The sequence below is a fragment of the Aulonocara sp. 'chitande type north' Nkhata Bay genome, linkage group LG9 (genome assembly GCF_057382095.1).
Source record: "Aulonocara sp. 'chitande type north' Nkhata Bay isolate Kocher_YH1m ecotype deep benthic linkage group LG9, A_spYH_male_GT1.1, whole genome shotgun sequence".
Lineage (NCBI taxonomy): Eukaryota > Metazoa > Chordata > Actinopteri > Cichliformes > Cichlidae > Aulonocara > Aulonocara sp. 'chitande type north' Nkhata Bay.
The window spans coordinates 21,925,698-21,943,148 of record NC_141352.1 but is presented as its reverse complement, the minus strand read 5'-3'; the positions used below and the strand labels follow the sequence as shown (position 1 = coordinate 21,943,148).

The 17,451-nt window shown below is 42.6% G+C and overlaps 1 protein-coding gene across 1 annotated transcript; it reads left to right on the top strand.

Annotated features, from left to right (window-relative positions):
• Nucleotides 1–212: 212 nt before the first annotated feature.
• Nucleotides 213–16,711, top strand: LOC147322133 (uncharacterized). Its single transcript, XM_086306522.1, has 10 exons — nucleotides 213–302; nucleotides 929–8,960; nucleotides 9,040–9,106; nucleotides 10,250–10,307; nucleotides 10,408–10,516; nucleotides 10,681–10,812; nucleotides 11,370–11,459; nucleotides 14,439–14,582; nucleotides 14,865–15,049; nucleotides 15,166–16,711. The coding sequence occupies exons 2-10, from the start codon at nucleotides 930–932 to the stop codon at nucleotides 15,332–15,334; spliced, it is 8,985 nt and encodes a 2,994-aa protein (XP_086162648.1). The 5' UTR covers nucleotides 213–302; nucleotide 929; the 3' UTR covers nucleotides 15,335–16,711.
• Nucleotides 16,712–17,451: the final 740 nt, after the last annotated feature.

Here is a 17,451-nt window from a genome sequence, read left to right as displayed (position 1 = left end):
ATATATATGTAAATATATATGTGTGCACTTGAGTCATTATTTATGTTGTGTGTACGTTCGGTAAATAATAATAATAATAATAATAATTAGACTGTAATTATCAGTATCAGTAGAAACCGTTTTAAAGCTGTGACTGAATTGGGTGATTAAATTTTCCTCTTCAAAAACTACAAATCTCGATTTTGCGGGCGCAATGAGTGCTTCTACGTCATATCCGCCGTTTCCCTCCGGAAGTACAGTTAATTTTTATTCACGGGAAAAAAAAGAAAAAAACAGCTGTTGTTGAAAAAGAAAACATCAAAGTGAGTTTCATGGACGAATGCCGTGCTTTACCTGTTCGCTGACTTTAGTATCGTGAGGACTACTGTGTGGGGGCTGTGTTCGGTGTGTCCCGCCGCTCTTTAGGCTGATTTGGAGCAGCGAGGCTCGGTTCGCTCATTTGTTGCGAGTTGGCTGCTGCTGCTGCTAGCTGTTAGCTGTTAGCTTCCATCACTGTGGACTTCCAGCTAGCACGCTAGCCACGCTCAGCTAGCTAACTGACCATTTCTGAGTGTCTGATGAACTCCGAGTGACAGTAAAACCTGCTGGCTGCCAGACAGCTAATGAAATAAGGCGCGTAGATGGGGAATTAGTGCGTGAAAGTAGATCGTACATTGTGTGACTCGTTAGCCTCCTAGTTTACGATTTATCACTGTTTATGTCAAACGTTAGCCAGCTTTGTTGCTTGTGGAAGAAATAGGTAATAGTTGATGGATTTGCTTATAATTACCTTATCATTGCTTATCATTTCCAAGAAAGGAGGTGTTCCCATTTTACTGAGAAAATCCATGATGCTGGAAAAAAAAGTGAATTACTTTGTAACTACAGGATTATTTTCCTTGTAAGTCCTCGCCTCAGCTTTATCATGTTTTTGTGAAATATTTTGCAGAATGCCGGCCTCAAAGAGAGGATCGTCTCCTCCAGACTCGCAGTCCAAGATAAGGAAGTTGGATGAGGACGGAGAGGCTGCGCCATCCAAAACTGTACCAGCCGCCAATAATCAGTCACATAACAACACAGGAAATATGAAAGAAAAGACAGCAGCCCCACGGACTAAGAAAAAACTCTGTGCTTCACCGGAAGGGGGACATAAACTAGCCAAGTCCCCCAAACAGAGCTCGCCTCTGAAGGATTCCAGCAAAACTTCCCCTGACCCACCTGTCAAAAAAGCCAAGCTCCAGAAAGCCACAAGTGCCTCCTGTGGAGAAGCTCCCTCACCGAAAGCGAACTCCAAAACCTCCCTGAAGCGAACTGCCTCCATGGACTCTGACAAGTTGAGTAGTGATGGTAGTAAGGCTGACTTCTTCAGAGAAAGGGATGATGAAGACAAGGCCCGCTGCATCAGAAAATACTCAAATCGAGTCAAAGCCAAGCGAAAGACGGAAGAGTCTCCTTCTGTCTCCGAGGATACGAGTCAAGGTTTATCTTCTCCACCTAAGGACCCCATACAGATGGACCACAATTATGGTATATTCACAGATTCACCATGTCTTGAAACTACAGATGAGGCAAATGAGAACATTAAAAAAGAATCTGCAGAATCTTTTACTGAGCAAGAGAGACCACAAATATCAGCTATTGCACCACAGGAGGTGTCAAAGGAAACTACGGTCTCTGTAACAGACACCAAATTTGAGTCTTCAGCTAATGAAAGTAAACATAAAGAATTACAAAATGTAGAAAGCCAAAAGGGTGTAGATAATGAAACACCAGCATCATCAAGAGACATTTCAGACCATCTCATATCCGAGGCTGAAAAGAAGGATGAGGAAGAGTTCGTTCAAAAGGATTTAGATGATAAAACACTACCATCATCAATGGAAACACTAAGTTTGGCTGCTGGAGAGGTGGATCCAAAGTGTAAAGATGAAAAACAGTCTTGCATGTCAGAGAGTCTGAGAACTGAAACTAAAACAAATGAAACCACACAGTTTGTTTCTGGAGAGAATAAATTGAGTGTTCAGTGTACAGCTAAGGGATCAACTGAATCTGCCACCATATCTGCAGCCCTTAGTAACGAATTCAACTCTGCATCGGAACAGCTGCTTGTGGAAAGTGGTATTCCAGAGAATGAGACTCAAGCAGACATTGTCAGAGCTCTCGCTACTTCCGACGGGGAATCAAATCTTGTAGACACCCAGGATGACGTGCCAATTGCAGTTACCGACACGTGTGTTGATGTGGAAACAATGGTCATAAGGTCTGAGGAAGATCTTCAAGAAAGCGATGGAAAAGAAGCTGACTTCCAGTTGACTCAGGTCGTCTCTTGTCCTGGAGGTTTGGTTGAGAGACAACTGAGCCATGACTGTGTGATGACTGACAGCTGCACTGAAATATTGACTCCTGATTGCGAGGCTGTTCAAAGAGAAGTGATTTCCGAATGTTTTACAGTTCCAGACGGTCAGATAGCACCTAGCGTAGATCTGCAAAATCAGGAGAACCACAGACTTTTTGACAACACTGCAGAAAAGCCTGATGATGGAGTTAAAGAAGATTCTGAGAGCACAGAAGGAGACACGAGCATGATTTGTGTCACTGCAGCAAGCAGCCAGATCAACATGGATATACTGACTGCAGCAGCATCAGAGGAGATTTCTGTAGTGGAAATACAAAGACAGGAAAAACAGGATGCTCCTGAACCTATTGCAGACATATCTACAAACTTTCATGAGGATCATGTGGGAGAAAACTGTAGAATTATGGAAGACAAACACTCTGTGAGCTTTGGACATAGTAGTGGAGCTGAGACTGAAACTAAAATAGAAACACAGAACATAGTGATTTCAGAAGTTTCTAATACAGAAGTGCAAATTCTTGAGACCCAGGAAATCTGCAACGCTACTACAGCCGAATCCACAGAGGTTCATGTTATGGATGATAAATCTGACAACATTAAAACCTTTGAATGTGCTGATGGGTCTGAGAGCCAAGAGAAAATACAAACACAGAGCTTATCAGCTTTGGAGGTTAGTAATCCAGCAGCTAAAGTGGACGTACAAAACCAGGAGAGGCCAGACGGCGAAGCCACGAGTGACAAAGTTCAGGAAGATCTGAGGACTGCAAACTATGAGAGCAGCAAAGAAGCTGAATGTGTTGCTGCTGTGGAAAAACGAATGGAAACACCAGACGATGTAGAGGCTGAAACCACATCAGTGGAGATCTGTAACATTGAGCAAACGCATCAGATGAGCCAGGTGGACAGTGAATCTACCACAGCTGAATCACACATGGATCAAATTGTTGAAAATGTGCAATCTGTGGAAATGCAGACAAAATTAACAATGGAGGTTTCATATCCATCCGCTTCAGTGGAAATCCAGAGAAGTCAAACAGAAGTGGAGCTACAGACCACATTGGGGACGAGTTCTGACATTGCACCTGGAGCAGGAATACAAAGTCACAAAAATCATGAAATCAATGAATGCAATACAGACGACATCCCTAAAGAGATTACAGAAGACTCAATGATTGAAAATTTCCAAACTGTGCAGAATGAAGATAAATGTGTGACACTAACTCCAGAGATTTCTGAAGCAGCTCATTCAGTGGAAGTGCACAGTGAGAAAAGTCCAGAAGTAGTGGAGATGGAGTCTGCAGCAACATCAGAGGAGGTTTCTAACATACCTGCAGCGCAAATACAAAACCAGGAGAATCAGGATGTTGGTGCACATATTACAGACACAGTTTATACAGAGTCTGTGACTGTCCCTAAGAACGAAAACAAAACAGAAGATCAGCCTAAATCGCCAATAGAATTTACCGGACATGCCTCTATGATGGAATTACAGAGTGAGAAAAGTCAAAATGAAGTTGAGATGGAAACTGCAACAACATCAGAGGTGGTTTCTGACACATCTGCAGTGGAAACAGAAACCCAGACGAGTCAGGATGTCTGTGAAGATGGTGCAGGCATGCAGATCGACTCTGTGACTGTTGCAGAAAATGAAAACAAAAAAGAAGAAAAGGCTAAAACCACACCAGAGATTTCCGAAGTGGTCCCTTCAGTGGAAGCACAAAGTGAGAAAATTCAGAGTGAAGTGGGTATGGAGTCTGCAGCACCTTCAGAGGAGGTTTCTAAGATACCTGCAGTGGAAATCCAAAGTCAGATAAGCAAGGTTATCACAGAATATAGCACAGATGTACATACACAGTCAGTGACATCAACACCAGACTCCCCTAAAGAATCCACCTCAGTGGAAATCCAGCTGGTGCAAAGTCAAAATGAAGTGGATGCGGAGCAGAAAACACCAGAGGAGGTTGCTAGCATACCTGCATTGGAAATAAAGGGCCAGGATGTCATTGAACATAACACAGACATACTCATGCAGCCCATCAGTGTCTCGGAGAATGAAAATGGAATGGAAAAACAGGCTCCATCGATATCAGAGGCAGAGATTTCAGTGGAAGTACAATGCGGCAAAAGTCTATCTGAAGTGGAGATGGAGACCACAACAACATCAGAAGAGCTTTGTATCCCACCAGCAGCAGAAACGCATAAGCAGAAGAGTCAGGATGTCAGTGAACACACAGAAGATTCATATACGCAGCCCGTCGCTGTCCCAGAGAGAGAAATTGAAATGGAAGAGCAGGCTAAATCGACACAAGAGATTTCAGTGGAAATACAAAGTGAGAACAGCCTAAATGAAGTCGACATGGAGTCTGCAGCTGCATCAGAGGAGATTTCTAGCACACCTGCAGCGGAAATACAAAATCAGACGAGCAAAGATGTCTGTGAACGGAGCACAGACGTACATACAGAGCCTGTTACTGGTGCAGAGAATGAAAACAAAAAGCAGGATACATTAATAGCAGATATTTCTATTTCAGCACACAGCCAGGAGATACAGGAAGCCGCTGAACCTACGGGAGACATATCTAAAGAAGTCCACAAAGGATTAAGGAATCCCACAAATCACCCCAACAAAGCACATTGTGTCACTGCTGCTGAGAGTCAGGTGGAAATGGAGGCAACAGAAGCACCAAAGGAGACATCTGAGCCAACAAATAACCCAAGCCAGAAAGGTCAGGAGGTCAGTGAACTGACTATAAACACTACAGTAGAGAAAGACTTTATTAATGCTCTGAGTGAAGAGGAGGATGATAAGGTTAAGGCCGACTGTGTCATTGCTGCTGAGAGTCAAAGAAAAGTGGAAGTGCAGACAACAGAAACACCGGAGGAGGTTTCTGATCTAAAGAATGTGCCAGAAACACAAAGTAAGAAAGATCGGGAGACCACTGAGCTCAAAACAGACACTGAGGCAGGTAAAGATTTCATTAATACTGAAGAAAAGGATGACAAAGTCGATGCTGAATGTGTCAGTGTTACTGAGAGTCCAGGAGAAATGGAAATACAGACAGTAGAAGCACCAGAGAAGATTACTTATCTGACAAATAAACAAAATCAGAGAGGTCAAGAGGTCAGCGAACTCACTACAGACACTGAAGTGGAAAAAGATTTGACCGGGACAGAGTGCGAGGAAAAGGATGTCGAGGTTAACGAGGAAAGCTTAAGCGCTGTTGAGAATCAAGGAGAAATGGAAGTGCAGACAACAGAATCAGGAGAAGAAAGATCTGACGTTGAAGTACACAACGATGGAAATCAGGAGGTCGGTGACGTTCAGGAAGATCTTATGTCTGCACGCTGTGAGACTAGAAATGAGGAAGAGCCTGCTTCTGAATGTGTTAACATTTTAGAAACTACTGCAGAAGGGAGTCCTTATCTAACAAAACAGCAAAGTAATGTTACTGAGGAAATAAATGAAGACACTACAGCCTTATTAGAAATTCAGAAACAGAGAGGGCCTCGTGCTGACGTGGATATAACAAGTGAATCAACAGAAAGGGAAGCTTCAGTGTTAGAAGAGGAAACGGGGAGCCAAATGTTTAATGAGGTCAAGGCTGACGGATCTGTTGGTAACATTGAAGGAGGAGGAGCAGATAGCAGCGAAGTAATGCTTTTTGTTTGTGGGCAAACCGACAACAACAATGTCGTAATTCAGCCTTCTGAGGAGCAGATTGAGATGGTTAATCAGTCAGCGGTCGGGCCCCATGAAAACCAGATAGTGTACGAGCCCATTAGTAGCCCAGAGAGTAATGATGATCGTGATGTGTCTGCAGCGGCAGCAGAGAAGCACGATGTCGTTTCTATATTAGATATACAATGCACAGAGGCTCAACAGATGGAAACAAACTTTTCCAGTAATGAAGACAACAGAGAAATTGGTGGCATGCAGCTGGTAAATGAAGTTGCTAAGGAGGAAATTTGTGTCCCAGACAGCCAGGCAGGGGTTGAAATGGAAGTACAAGCGCAGCCAGCACAGTTGGAGCAGATTAACGCTACCGTGGATGTGAAAGAAGTTGCACCGATCAGTTCTGGCAGTGACATGAGCGTGGCAGATGGAGGGTCAGGAGATGCTGCAGAAGTGAAGAGTGAAATGACAGTGAAAAGTGAAGGAAATGGCATTTCAGAGTGCATCAGAGCCACTGAGTTTTCTGAGCAGGTGCAGCACGATGCTGGCATTCAGGAAGCTGCGGGCGTCACGGTAACAACAACAACTCCACCAACAACGACTACATCCTCCACTGAATTTGAGGTACCAGGTGGTGCATCTGAGGAATATGTGATTTTAGAGCCAGTCCCACAGAGTGAAATTCACTTTGATATCGTCACTCAAGCTGCAACCGAATCAGGTCTGGCGGCCTCTCTTTCAGAGCAGGTGAATCCAGAAAGTGAGTCGATGGAGGAGAAGGCGGAGAGTGAGAGGACTTTAAATGGTTCCGAGCAAACTGTGTTTACTGAAGCGGCGGCTAGTTCAGGGGAGGTAGCAGAGCAGGAGACAAACATTTCACCTGTGGAGGAAGACGTTCAGGTTATTCAGCCTTCTGACCACCAGTCATCTCACATGGTGGACATGAATACCTCCCATGACTCTGAACCCCAAAGCCTGATTGAAGACATTAATGTAGTGGTGATAGAGGATGCTCAAGATAACCTGGACATACAAGAAGTGCAGATTCTAGAGGACATCGAGATCGGACATGAGATTATAGTGGTGGAGGAAGAGAATGATGAAGACAGTGACATTGCAGTAGTAGAAAAGCCACAAGAAACAGCCGAGGCAGGCCTGCCTGAGGAAAAGGTGAATGAGAAGTACATATGTAACACTAGTGGGCCTGACATGAAGCAAAACAGCACAGCTGAAAAGACCGAAGAGGAAAAGAAAGCTCAAGAGCCAGAAAAACCCAAGAAACAAGAAATGAACACGCAAGCGAGAACCAAAGCTCGCCTCGCAGCTCTGGCTGAGCAGAAGGCTGCGGCAGCTAAGAGAAGTGCAAATAGGCAGCAGCTGAATCTCTTAGCCCTGTGTCAGGAGATCGCAGAGGACATTGCCACAGACAGCATGCTGCTGAAGAGGATAGAAGAAGAAAAACAAGCGGCAGCAGCAGCAGCCAAGAGTGAAGCCAGCAAGAAGGAACGCCCGCCTGTTAACACGCAAGATGCCAACACGGTTAATGTCCCAACTCCTGCTGGACCAGAGGGATGCGCCCCTCCTTCGGTGACCCCTGCTCCTGAGGCCCCCCCAGCCCAGCCCTCAACGGCTGATTCAGCTGAAACTCAGCCTTCCGCCGAGCCTCCAAAGAGACGTTTCTTCATCACGCAGATTTCAGTGCCGCTGAAAGTCCACGAGAAAAAGAAGCTGACTCGATATCAAAGACTCAGACAGGTCGAGCTGCAGAGAGAGAAAATGTCGTGGGCACGTGTGAAGAAACTAAAGTCCGACCAAGCAAATCAGATGTTCTCAGACATGGATTGGCAGGCACCTTTTTCTGCTGCCTCTCTTTTTCCAGTGAGCCCTGTTACCACACCACCTCCTCAACCTGCAGCCAGTCCAGCAACCTCCCAACTGAGTCCTTCTGCATCTAGCAAACCTGCTACACCGAAGGCAGAAGCTCCCAAGAATGAGCCTAAGGCTGAGCTGGCTAAAACTGAACCATCTAAAACTGAACCCACTAAAACTGAACCCACTAAAGCTGAAACCTCCAAAAAACAACCAACGATAACTGAAACTCCTAAAACTGAACCCCCTAAAACTGAAACTGGAAAACCTGAAGCCTCTAAAACGGAGCCTCCTAGTACTGAAAACCGTAGAACTACACGGCAAAGCAAGGCTCAGACTACTAAAGCAGCAGCTACTCCAGAGCCCGCGCCAAAAGTCACAAGATCAGGAACCAAGAGAACCCTCCCAGCAATACCACCTCCCATGCCCAACGGACTTAATGCTCAGAAACTGAAAATGGAAGTTGAGTACAAGCCATACAGACCCAGGCCGAAATATTCTCCTGACGATTTTGAGCTGGATGATGACCCATTACCAGCAAAGCCGAAACCACCCGGCCTCCAGTCAAACCCTTCGGCTCAGCCTAAACCCACTCTACTATCAAAGCCCACGCTCACAGCGCAACTTGCCAACCAGGCAAAACTCAAAGCTCAGACCAAGCCTGCTGGGCAGATCTCAGGTCAGTCAAAGCCCTCTGTTGCAGCTCCAGCTCAGTTAAAGCCCGCACAGTTAAACCCAGCTGTTGCACCAGCAACACAGTCTAAGGCCACAGCTGCAACTGCAGCTTCATCCAAACTTGCTTCTTCAGCGAATGCTCCGTTAAAGTCTCCAGTCCCGACTGCAACTCAGTCTAAAGTTGTTTCAGCTCCAGCTCAGTCCAAGCCTGCAGCTTCTGTTTCACCTCAGCTGAAGACTGCAGGTGCCGATGCAAATCTAACACAGCTGAAACCATCTGCTTCACCTGCAGCTCGGCCTGCTGTTGCAGCCACATCTGGGATGAAGCCTGCTGCCTCTAAGGCTGGTGCAATTTCAGTGCCTCAGAGACCCACAGATCCCGCATGTAAAGAAAACGACAAGTGCAAGGTAAGTCAGAAATAAATTATTCTATGATCAGTGTCACAGGCGCTGTACATGTTACTTACCTTTTTTCTTTCATACACAGAATGCAGCTCATCCACTTTCATCAGCTCCACCTGAAGAGAGCGCCAAAGTGTCTGACAAGCTTACAGGTATCTGTGTATATTAATTGCAATCCTGACTCAGATTTACCTCCATCAGCTCGTCCAGATTGTCTACCTGTCTGTGCCAGTGTCTGCTAGCAGGATTACTCAAAAAGTCATGGAGAGGTTTGCCTGAAAGTGCTACCAGAAGTGTCCCAACGTAGACGTGATTAATTCAGATTCAGACTCTTTATTATTTTGAGGAAAAATAGAAAACATAAGCTTCACAAATACATGTGAAATGGAAAAAAGAAAAGTTGGGAGGCATCATCTTGGTTTCTTGAAAATACCTCCAGTTAATCTGGATCAAGCATCCAGAGAGTCTGTATTTTCAGTTATGGTAGAGGGCTGCACTACCAGTGTACGATCCACAATTTTTTATGAGAAAAAAAAGTTAATTTTTATCATTCAGATTTGAATTAGGCCATAGACTAGAATAATTTATCAAAATAATGAGGCAAGCAACACACATTTTAAATCCTGCTCTTTTAGGTTGTTTCTTACTTCACCTTAATCAAAATAAATGCATAGAAATGTTTTAAAAAAGTGAAATTCACATCTCTCATCTTTAACCAGCTTATTCTTCCTGGCAGGCCGACACTGTTGCATAAACGTGGTTCTTATCTGCCTGCTTATAGGACAGCAAACACAACATGCAGTGTTTGGATAGCTGTTAGGTTGAAATTCAGGCCTCTAAATACTGATTACATTAAGGTAAGCACCCCTGTCAGCGTGCACTTAGTTGCGTCTGCAGCTTTGTGCTGGTAGTGTTATGTCTCACATCGCCGAACACTGGACCTGAACAGGTTACCCACAAGGTCACGTTCCTTTAAAGGGTAAAAACGGCAATAAAACTATGTCCACCTCAGATTTCAGCTTCTTTCATCAGTTAACCGCGAGTGCAGCACATGTTGTCATATAAGTCCAGTCTTGGATCTTTGACTAATGTTTCAAAGCATTAACTTTTCCAAGATCAGCGCTAAATGTTATTTATTTATTTATTTTACTCTCAATATGTTGTTTAAGTAAATTAGGAATTTATATTTTAAGTTTTTTTTATTTTTATTGTATTTTGTCAACAACCTTCTTAAATGTGTGTATAATTATGTTGCTGTGTAAAATCCTTTCTTTTATACGTTGATCTTTCTCCAGAGAGTAAAGCAGAAAGCTTGAAGGAAGCAGAGCAGACACCAGGAAAGCCTTGTCAAGAGTAAGAAGCTTTTCTAAAGTTGTTTGACATGTTTTATTTAGGTTTTTTTGCTTCTTAGCGGTTGAAACCTTCAGTAACCCGATGTGTTTTTGAATCGCAGCAAAGCTGTGAAGCCACAGGATGGCGGGGCTCCTCTCTCCGAAGCTTGCCTGCAAAAAGAAGTCAAGAAGCTAAAGGAGGCTGACAAAGATGGCACCCAAACAGTTATTGTGAGTGAACGAGATAGTTTCCTCTGACCTCATTTTAAATCCTGCGCTTTTGCAATGGAAAACATGGATCATAAGTTGGGTTCTTTCTGTGTTCTGTCACTCTGGAAAACTAAGTGAAATTGAATTCTTGAGAGTGAGCTTATTGCTTTGCTTTGTTCTCGCAGGATGCAGGACAGAAGCATTTTGGAGCAGTGGCCTGCAGTGTGTGTGGGATGCTCTACTCTGCTGCCAACCCCGAGGATGAATCTCAGCATTTGCTGTTTCACAACCAGTTCATCAGCGCCGTCAAATATGTGGTGAGGGAAAGTCACATGCCTATGCCTGTTAAACTGACTCCCTGGATCAGAGCAATAAATGCCAACAAATTTATAGATATGGTTTACAAAAAATATACAATGCAGTGCAGGGACAACTGAGGATTCTTGATAAAGGGAGTCTTGACCCTCGTCTTCCACTCTATGCTGCACTACAGTGAGCAAGACTGCAGGTATTTGATAAGATTCCTCCTTAGGATTGCCCGTTGGACATTTTCTAACTTCCCACCTCTAGAAAAGTAGGTCAGCACAGCTCTTTGTTTATTCAGTTCAAGTGTGATTTATTCTTACTGACTTTTCTGGTGGCAGAAGAGACAGTAAATAAAGTTAAATTGAAAATGTAATTTTATTTGGTTTACGTCAAATGATTCTGTCGGCTTATAAGAAGATTTATTACCTGGAATGTTTTGCGCCTATTTGCCAAAATTGTCCAAGATTGGGAGTGACTGCATATAGAAAATGGATTAATACCTACTTAGGACATTTAGATGACATAATTAAATATTTTCTATTCTTTTTGCTTTCCTTTTTTTTGTCAGGGTTGGAAAAAGGAGAGGATTTTGTCTGAGTTTCCAGATGGCAAGATCATTCTCGTCCTGCCAGATGATCCCAAATATGCTCTGAAGAAGGTATGTTTACACCAGCGTTTGCTAGCGTGAACTCTTCAGGGCTTATATGTCTGGATTGATAGTTAGGTCCCCAAAACAAGAAGTTCCCAGTTTTTATATTTTTTGGCTCCGTCTTTTACTGCCACCGAGTTAACATGAAATAGCCAGCATGCAGTTGAATTACAGACTGCTGTAATTCTACAGGTTGCAACAACCTCCTCAAGTGTAACAGAATAATAAGTATAAATACATTTAAATAAAATACTCTTTTGAGAATCCTTTGCAGGGAGTGACTGTCTGAGGTAGCAGTCACACGGGCCTAGCAAAAGGTAACAATAGGTACTTTTCTCCACTAGGGAAAAATGTGTATTCCCTGACATGTTGCCAAGTGGTTGCTTTGTGTTGCAAAGAAGGTACTGCACCAAAAATCTTGCAATTGCTTTGCTTGCTAGTAGATTCCCATGATCACTAGAGGTGGGCAGGTCAATCCAAATGTGTTGATAGTGTCGATCCCAACACTGGTATTGGTATCAGATCGATACTAGCACGATATGATCGATATTTTGTTTCCACTCTCTAAGTTCAGTATGTGTCACACTGCATTGCGTTAAATTATTTTTGGGGGAAATGGAAAAAACACAAACCTCAAGCATGCACTAAAATTTTATTTATAGCCTATAGTAGGGATGGGTATTGACAAGATTTACACGATTCCGATTCCATTTTCGATTCTGTTTAACGATTCGATTCTTTATCGATTCTTTTTTTTAAAAAGGAGTTTCAGACAAAGTTCTAAGCTAATCGACTAAGGTCGATTAGCTTAGAACTTTGTTTTATATCTTCTCTTTGAACAAGATAGAAATTTAGGAGTAGCATGGCCTTACAAACCCAACAGTGAGGTCTTAAGAGATCCAGCCTATGGCTCTTCAATGGGGTGTCACAGGGTCCCCATGAAAAAAAGTTGTAAATGTAAAATAATAAAATAAATATTCTTCTGTAGCAATAACAAAGTATAACATAAATTATTCTGTAACAATTACACAAGAATATCCAGTAATGTCCCTGCCTACAATTAAACACATTCACTTACCGAAAATCGGGGGCATCTGCTGTGGCAAATGGGTGCAAGCCTTTTACCACAAACTTAGTCACTGCTCGGTGACATTCGTCTATCCTGGCCTGAAAGGAGACGCTACCGGCAGACTGCAGCGAGAACTGCCAGCATCTGAGCCAGCCAGACTCTGTCTCTCTCATCATGGTCACCTAAATGCACAGTAATGGCAGGTTTTGTAATAAGGCAGATCGCGCTAACATAATATGCACTGTTAGTTGATGATTTACCTGCTGCATTAAAGGGAGAGGACGTGCAAACGTTACCGCTGCTGCTGGGTTGAGATTCACGAGTCCGGAGCGGAATTAAAAACATGACATTCATTTAAGGTCATCACGTGTTTTGTGAGCAAATGCTTTTGCATATTCGTAGTGTTTCCTCCCTTAAATGAAATATCTACTTTGCAAGTATTGCAAGGCGCCCTGTTGTAATCCGTTCTCGTAAAGTATAACCAAACTTTTTAGCGTTTGAGCCGCCATGTTTCCTGCCAGGTAAATGACACTCCGCAATGTGGTGACGTCATTTGGGGCGACTGGAATCGATAAGGGAATCGTTTGCAAAAATGGCAAAAAATTGCAAGGAATTGAAACAGTGGAACCGGTTCTCAACAAGAACCGGTTTTCGATACCCATCCCTAGCCTATAGCACATTTAAAGAACAGAAGGCATTTAAATTCTACATTTCTAAAAAAACACCAAACTGTTTCAAAATGCATGAAAAACTGAAAGGTGTGTATTACTAAGTGGCTTGTACTTTGGAAAGTAAAAATCACAGCAATTTAGTGGCCATTAAAATGTGTTCAGAATTTATAAATTAGTGATGATTCGACTCATAAATCGCGACACATTGCTGTTCCTTACATAAGCTGCTTTTTTAAGTTAATAGTATCAGTATTGGTATCGCTAGTATTGGCTCTGTATTTACTTAGTATTGGTTCAATACCAACATTTGCAGTATCACACAGGAAGACGTTGACTTGCCTGCAAATTGATAACTGAGCACTAAGCTGAAGTTAAACTTGAGAAAGTGGGACACAAACCAGAAACAGAGAATGTTCCCCTTCAAAGTAAAAGTCGTAATTTACTACTACTACTATTGCCCGCCACCCCTCCCAGGGTATGGGGTGCCACAGGTAGATCTCAAGAGATTTCTGTCCTGGGCCATTCTTTCTAGTTGGGTCGAGGTGCAACCAATATATTTTAAAGGGTGAAGGCTTTGCTTTGAAGGTGGATGTTTTCTTTTCTTTTTTAGTGAGTTTTTGGTGAGTGTTTGCATTTCATTCAGCAATAGCCTTCAACAACTCGCCAACTGATTGGGTAATTTTTTTCTGCTAGCAACGAGCAGTTACCTGGGAATCCCTTGCCAGTCTCTAGGCCTGTGTGGCTCGGGCCTAAGGTCTGAAACTCAAAGCTTTTACTGAAGCTATTTACTGTTGTAGGGTCTTTCATCGCTCAGTTTTTGTCTTCAGCAAGTAAAATGCTCATTCATGTTTGTGGGTCTCTGTGTGACGTAAGCAGCCAACTTTGCTGCGTTTGTCTGAGTCTGAGCAGAGAATTCACCCTTATGCACTTAATAATTTAAAGAGCTGTAAACAGCTGAAATGTGAGCAGACAGACTGCATAACCTCTGCTAAGGCTGAAAAGCACATCACAAGAATGCCTGGATCTGGATTAGCTCGTTATATTTTCCTGAAATTTAAAACCGGGTATCTCAGTTTTTCAGCTTGCATTTGTAAATGTGACACCAATACTCCAAGTCTGCCCTGCCTTTGAAAAAAAAAAAAAAAAGTGCTCAAGTCTCACTTGGACTGTATCCTTAGATATGCTCCAATATTTATCATCCCTGCATTAGCATACTGATTCTTGGATGTACAATAATCTGTTCCTCAGGTTGAGGAGATCCGGGAGATGGTGGACAATGACCTCGGCTTCCAGCAGGTGGAGACCAAGTGTCCCTCAAAGACCAAAACCTTCCTCTTTATCTCTAATGACAAGAAAGTGGCTGGGTGTCTCATAGCTGAGCACATACAAGAGGTAAGAGATGATGATGAGCACATTTGTGAATGATCATCATGTAAAAATTGGGATAAATGAAATTCTTGGCTGATACAGATGTTTAAAATAGCTTAAAATATGAACTAAAATATTGCGTTTTGTGTTTCTAATCTTTCTTTCTTCCTCATGTAACAGTTTTAAGGTATCTGAGCATTTAGACAGACCAAATGGATATAATACAATAAACAGATGTTCGACCGCTGCTATCAGTAAGTGTCCGTTTATTCTGTGACGTTTACTGAGGATTGTGCATGCTCACAGGGGTACAGGGTGATTGAAGAGCCCATGCCAGAGGGTTCGGAGGGAGAGAAGTTGATGTTTGAACGTCAGAGAGCTTGGTGCTGCTCCACAACGCCAGAGCCTGCCATCTGCGGCATCAGTCGCATCTGGGTGGTCAGCGTGATGAGACGTCAGGGCATCGCTTCGCGCATGCTCGAGTGCCTCCGGTCAGTACGGCTGCAAACCGCCAGTCATTTCATCGTCATCATCACACACACACACACACACACACACAATCAAAGTCATATTAATGCAACTCGTATTTGTTTGTTTTTCTGCACAGGAATAATTTCATATACGGTTCATACCTGAGCAAAGATGAGATCGCCTTCTCCGACCCCACTCCCGACGGGAAACTCTTCGCCACGCATTATTTTGGCACTTCCCAGTTTTTGGTTTATAACTTTGTGAGCGGGACACGCTCGCACCAACCCAAAACCCAAGCAGTATGACGGTCTTCGGATACCGTAACGATGGCTTCATCTGAGACGCTCACCGACCAGTGGGACATCCTCACCAAACACTGAATCTTCACGTGTGTTTTAAAAAGAAAAACCTCCTCGGAGGGGTTACACATTGGTTCAAATCTCAGGATGAAAACAACGAGGTGTTGTTGAAACATGATATTTCACCCTTTAATCCTTCCCCGCATAGTATTTTGAAGAAAAAGAGTATTTTCTTTATACATTTTTAAGTAAACAATTGGTTTTATTAGGAGAATAGAGTTTACATGCATGACCTGACAGCAATAGAAAACAAAGAGCATTTTATTGTTTTATCTTTTGAATCCTCGTGAAGCGTAACCACCAACCTGCTGCATTAAACAAATGGTTATTTGCAAGTTTGTTCCTCAGTCGGTTTTTGTCATTTTTACACCCGTTTCCTGTAGTGGAGTGTGTTAAGCTGCCGTTGTCTCCAGATGTGTTTAAGCGACGTCGATAATCTCTGAAGGGCACAACTGCACAATTTCTTTTGAGGGGTTAAGCTGTGTTTCCTACACTTTGATTTCACTGTCATGTTTTTATTGTAGTATTTCAGAAACAATTTCGACACCTTGATTAGAGAGATGTGGGTTAGAACTGTAGCTTGGGCATTATTTGTGTGCTCCGATCTTCTGAGATCACATTACCTGACTTTTTTTCCCTCAAGCCGAGCCATATACTGTACACCGTTTAGCGAGGCGTTATAGCCTAAACTGTATGAGTGGTGTCTTTAAATTTCACCAAGGCTGTCTTTTGCTTTGTTTGTGCCTGAATGAATCATGTGTGACTTAAGTTGTTGATATATTTTCTTTACTTTTTTAGCCACATGTTCTTCTTAAGTAGCATCTGGCTTTGTTTTTTTATTCCAATAGTGTAGATTATCATCTTCCTATTCCTTAGTAACAATGAATTAAAATGTATATCAAATTATCATGTAGATTTATGCATAGTATAACAAGATTTATAATGAAAGATGGGCAAGTTCTTAAGTGTCACGTGTTAAATGGTGTTTGAGTGAAGGTAAATATCAACCAGGTTCAGCCTTTATGATTGAAAACAGGGATATTTGCTCAGTGATCAACATGAGGGGTTTAGATTAACCCGCCTCTCTTCAGATTAACAGTATCATCGTAATCCACCTCTTATTTTCTTCTTCCTCCTTGTTAAAGCGGTTGATTTTAGAACGATGTGGTTGTGTAAGAAAAAGACATTTGATTTATACGAAGCTGTTATGTAAATATTTATTTAAATAAAAGTAAAATGTAAAACATTTTTGGTGTTTCTGATTAGCTGCTTTTGACCTTGTATGGATTTTTCCTAATTTTCTGTCATGTAAATGCTGTTATAGTCATGGCTTCTGATATTAAAAGAGTTTCAAATAACGAGGTCAGTATACACTCGCTGGCCATTTTATTGGGTACATCTTACCAGTCTTTTGCCTCAATTCTTTGTGGCTTAGAATCAACGACATTCCTCAGAGATTTTGGTCCATTTTAATTCAGCAAGCTCTTGATTAAGAGTCATGTTCAAGAAATATGTTTGTGATCATTTGAATTTTGTGACATGGAAGCAGCCATGAGAAGATGGGAACACTGTGGTCAAATGGACATGGTCAGCAGCAATTCTGTGGTGATTCGGTGATGCCCAGTTGCTATTAAAAGTCCCACATCCTCACACCATCAGCAGCCTGAAATGTTACTGGAAGGCGGGGTGGATCCATGCTTTTATTTTTATGTCAAATTCTGATCCCAATGAAAACTCCTAAGACCAGAAACCCTTTTTCTGATTTTGGTTAGACTGTTTGTATAGTCAGTTTCCAGAGTGTGGTCTTCTGCCGCTGCAGTCCTTCTGAGATGCTCTTCTGCATAACTTGCTTGTAATAAGTGTTTGAGTTATTGTTTCCTTCCTGTCAGCTCAGAGCAGTCTGGCCATTCTCCTCTGACCTCTAACAGACATTTAGCTTAACAAACAGTTGAACAGCATGTTCAAGTTGATTGATTGTATGTGCAAATACTCGCTTTGAACCAACAGTTTAGGCTTAATGTCGTAATCACTCAGTTTTAGACCGTTTTTTTCTGACTCGACTC

Coding starts and splice junctions, on each gene's coding strand:
- LOC147322133 (XM_086306522.1), top strand. CDS start 930: ATGCCGGCCTCAAAGAGAGGATCGTCTCCTCCAGACTCGCAGTCCAAG. Junction 9,107..10,249: donor AGTGTCTGACAAGCTTACAG/GTATCTGTGTAT, acceptor ATCTTTCTCCAG/AGAGTAAAGCAGAAAGCTTG. Junction 10,813..11,369: donor TCAGCGCCGTCAAATATGTG/GTGAGGGAAAGT, acceptor TTTTTTTGTCAG/GGTTGGAAAAAGGAGAGGAT.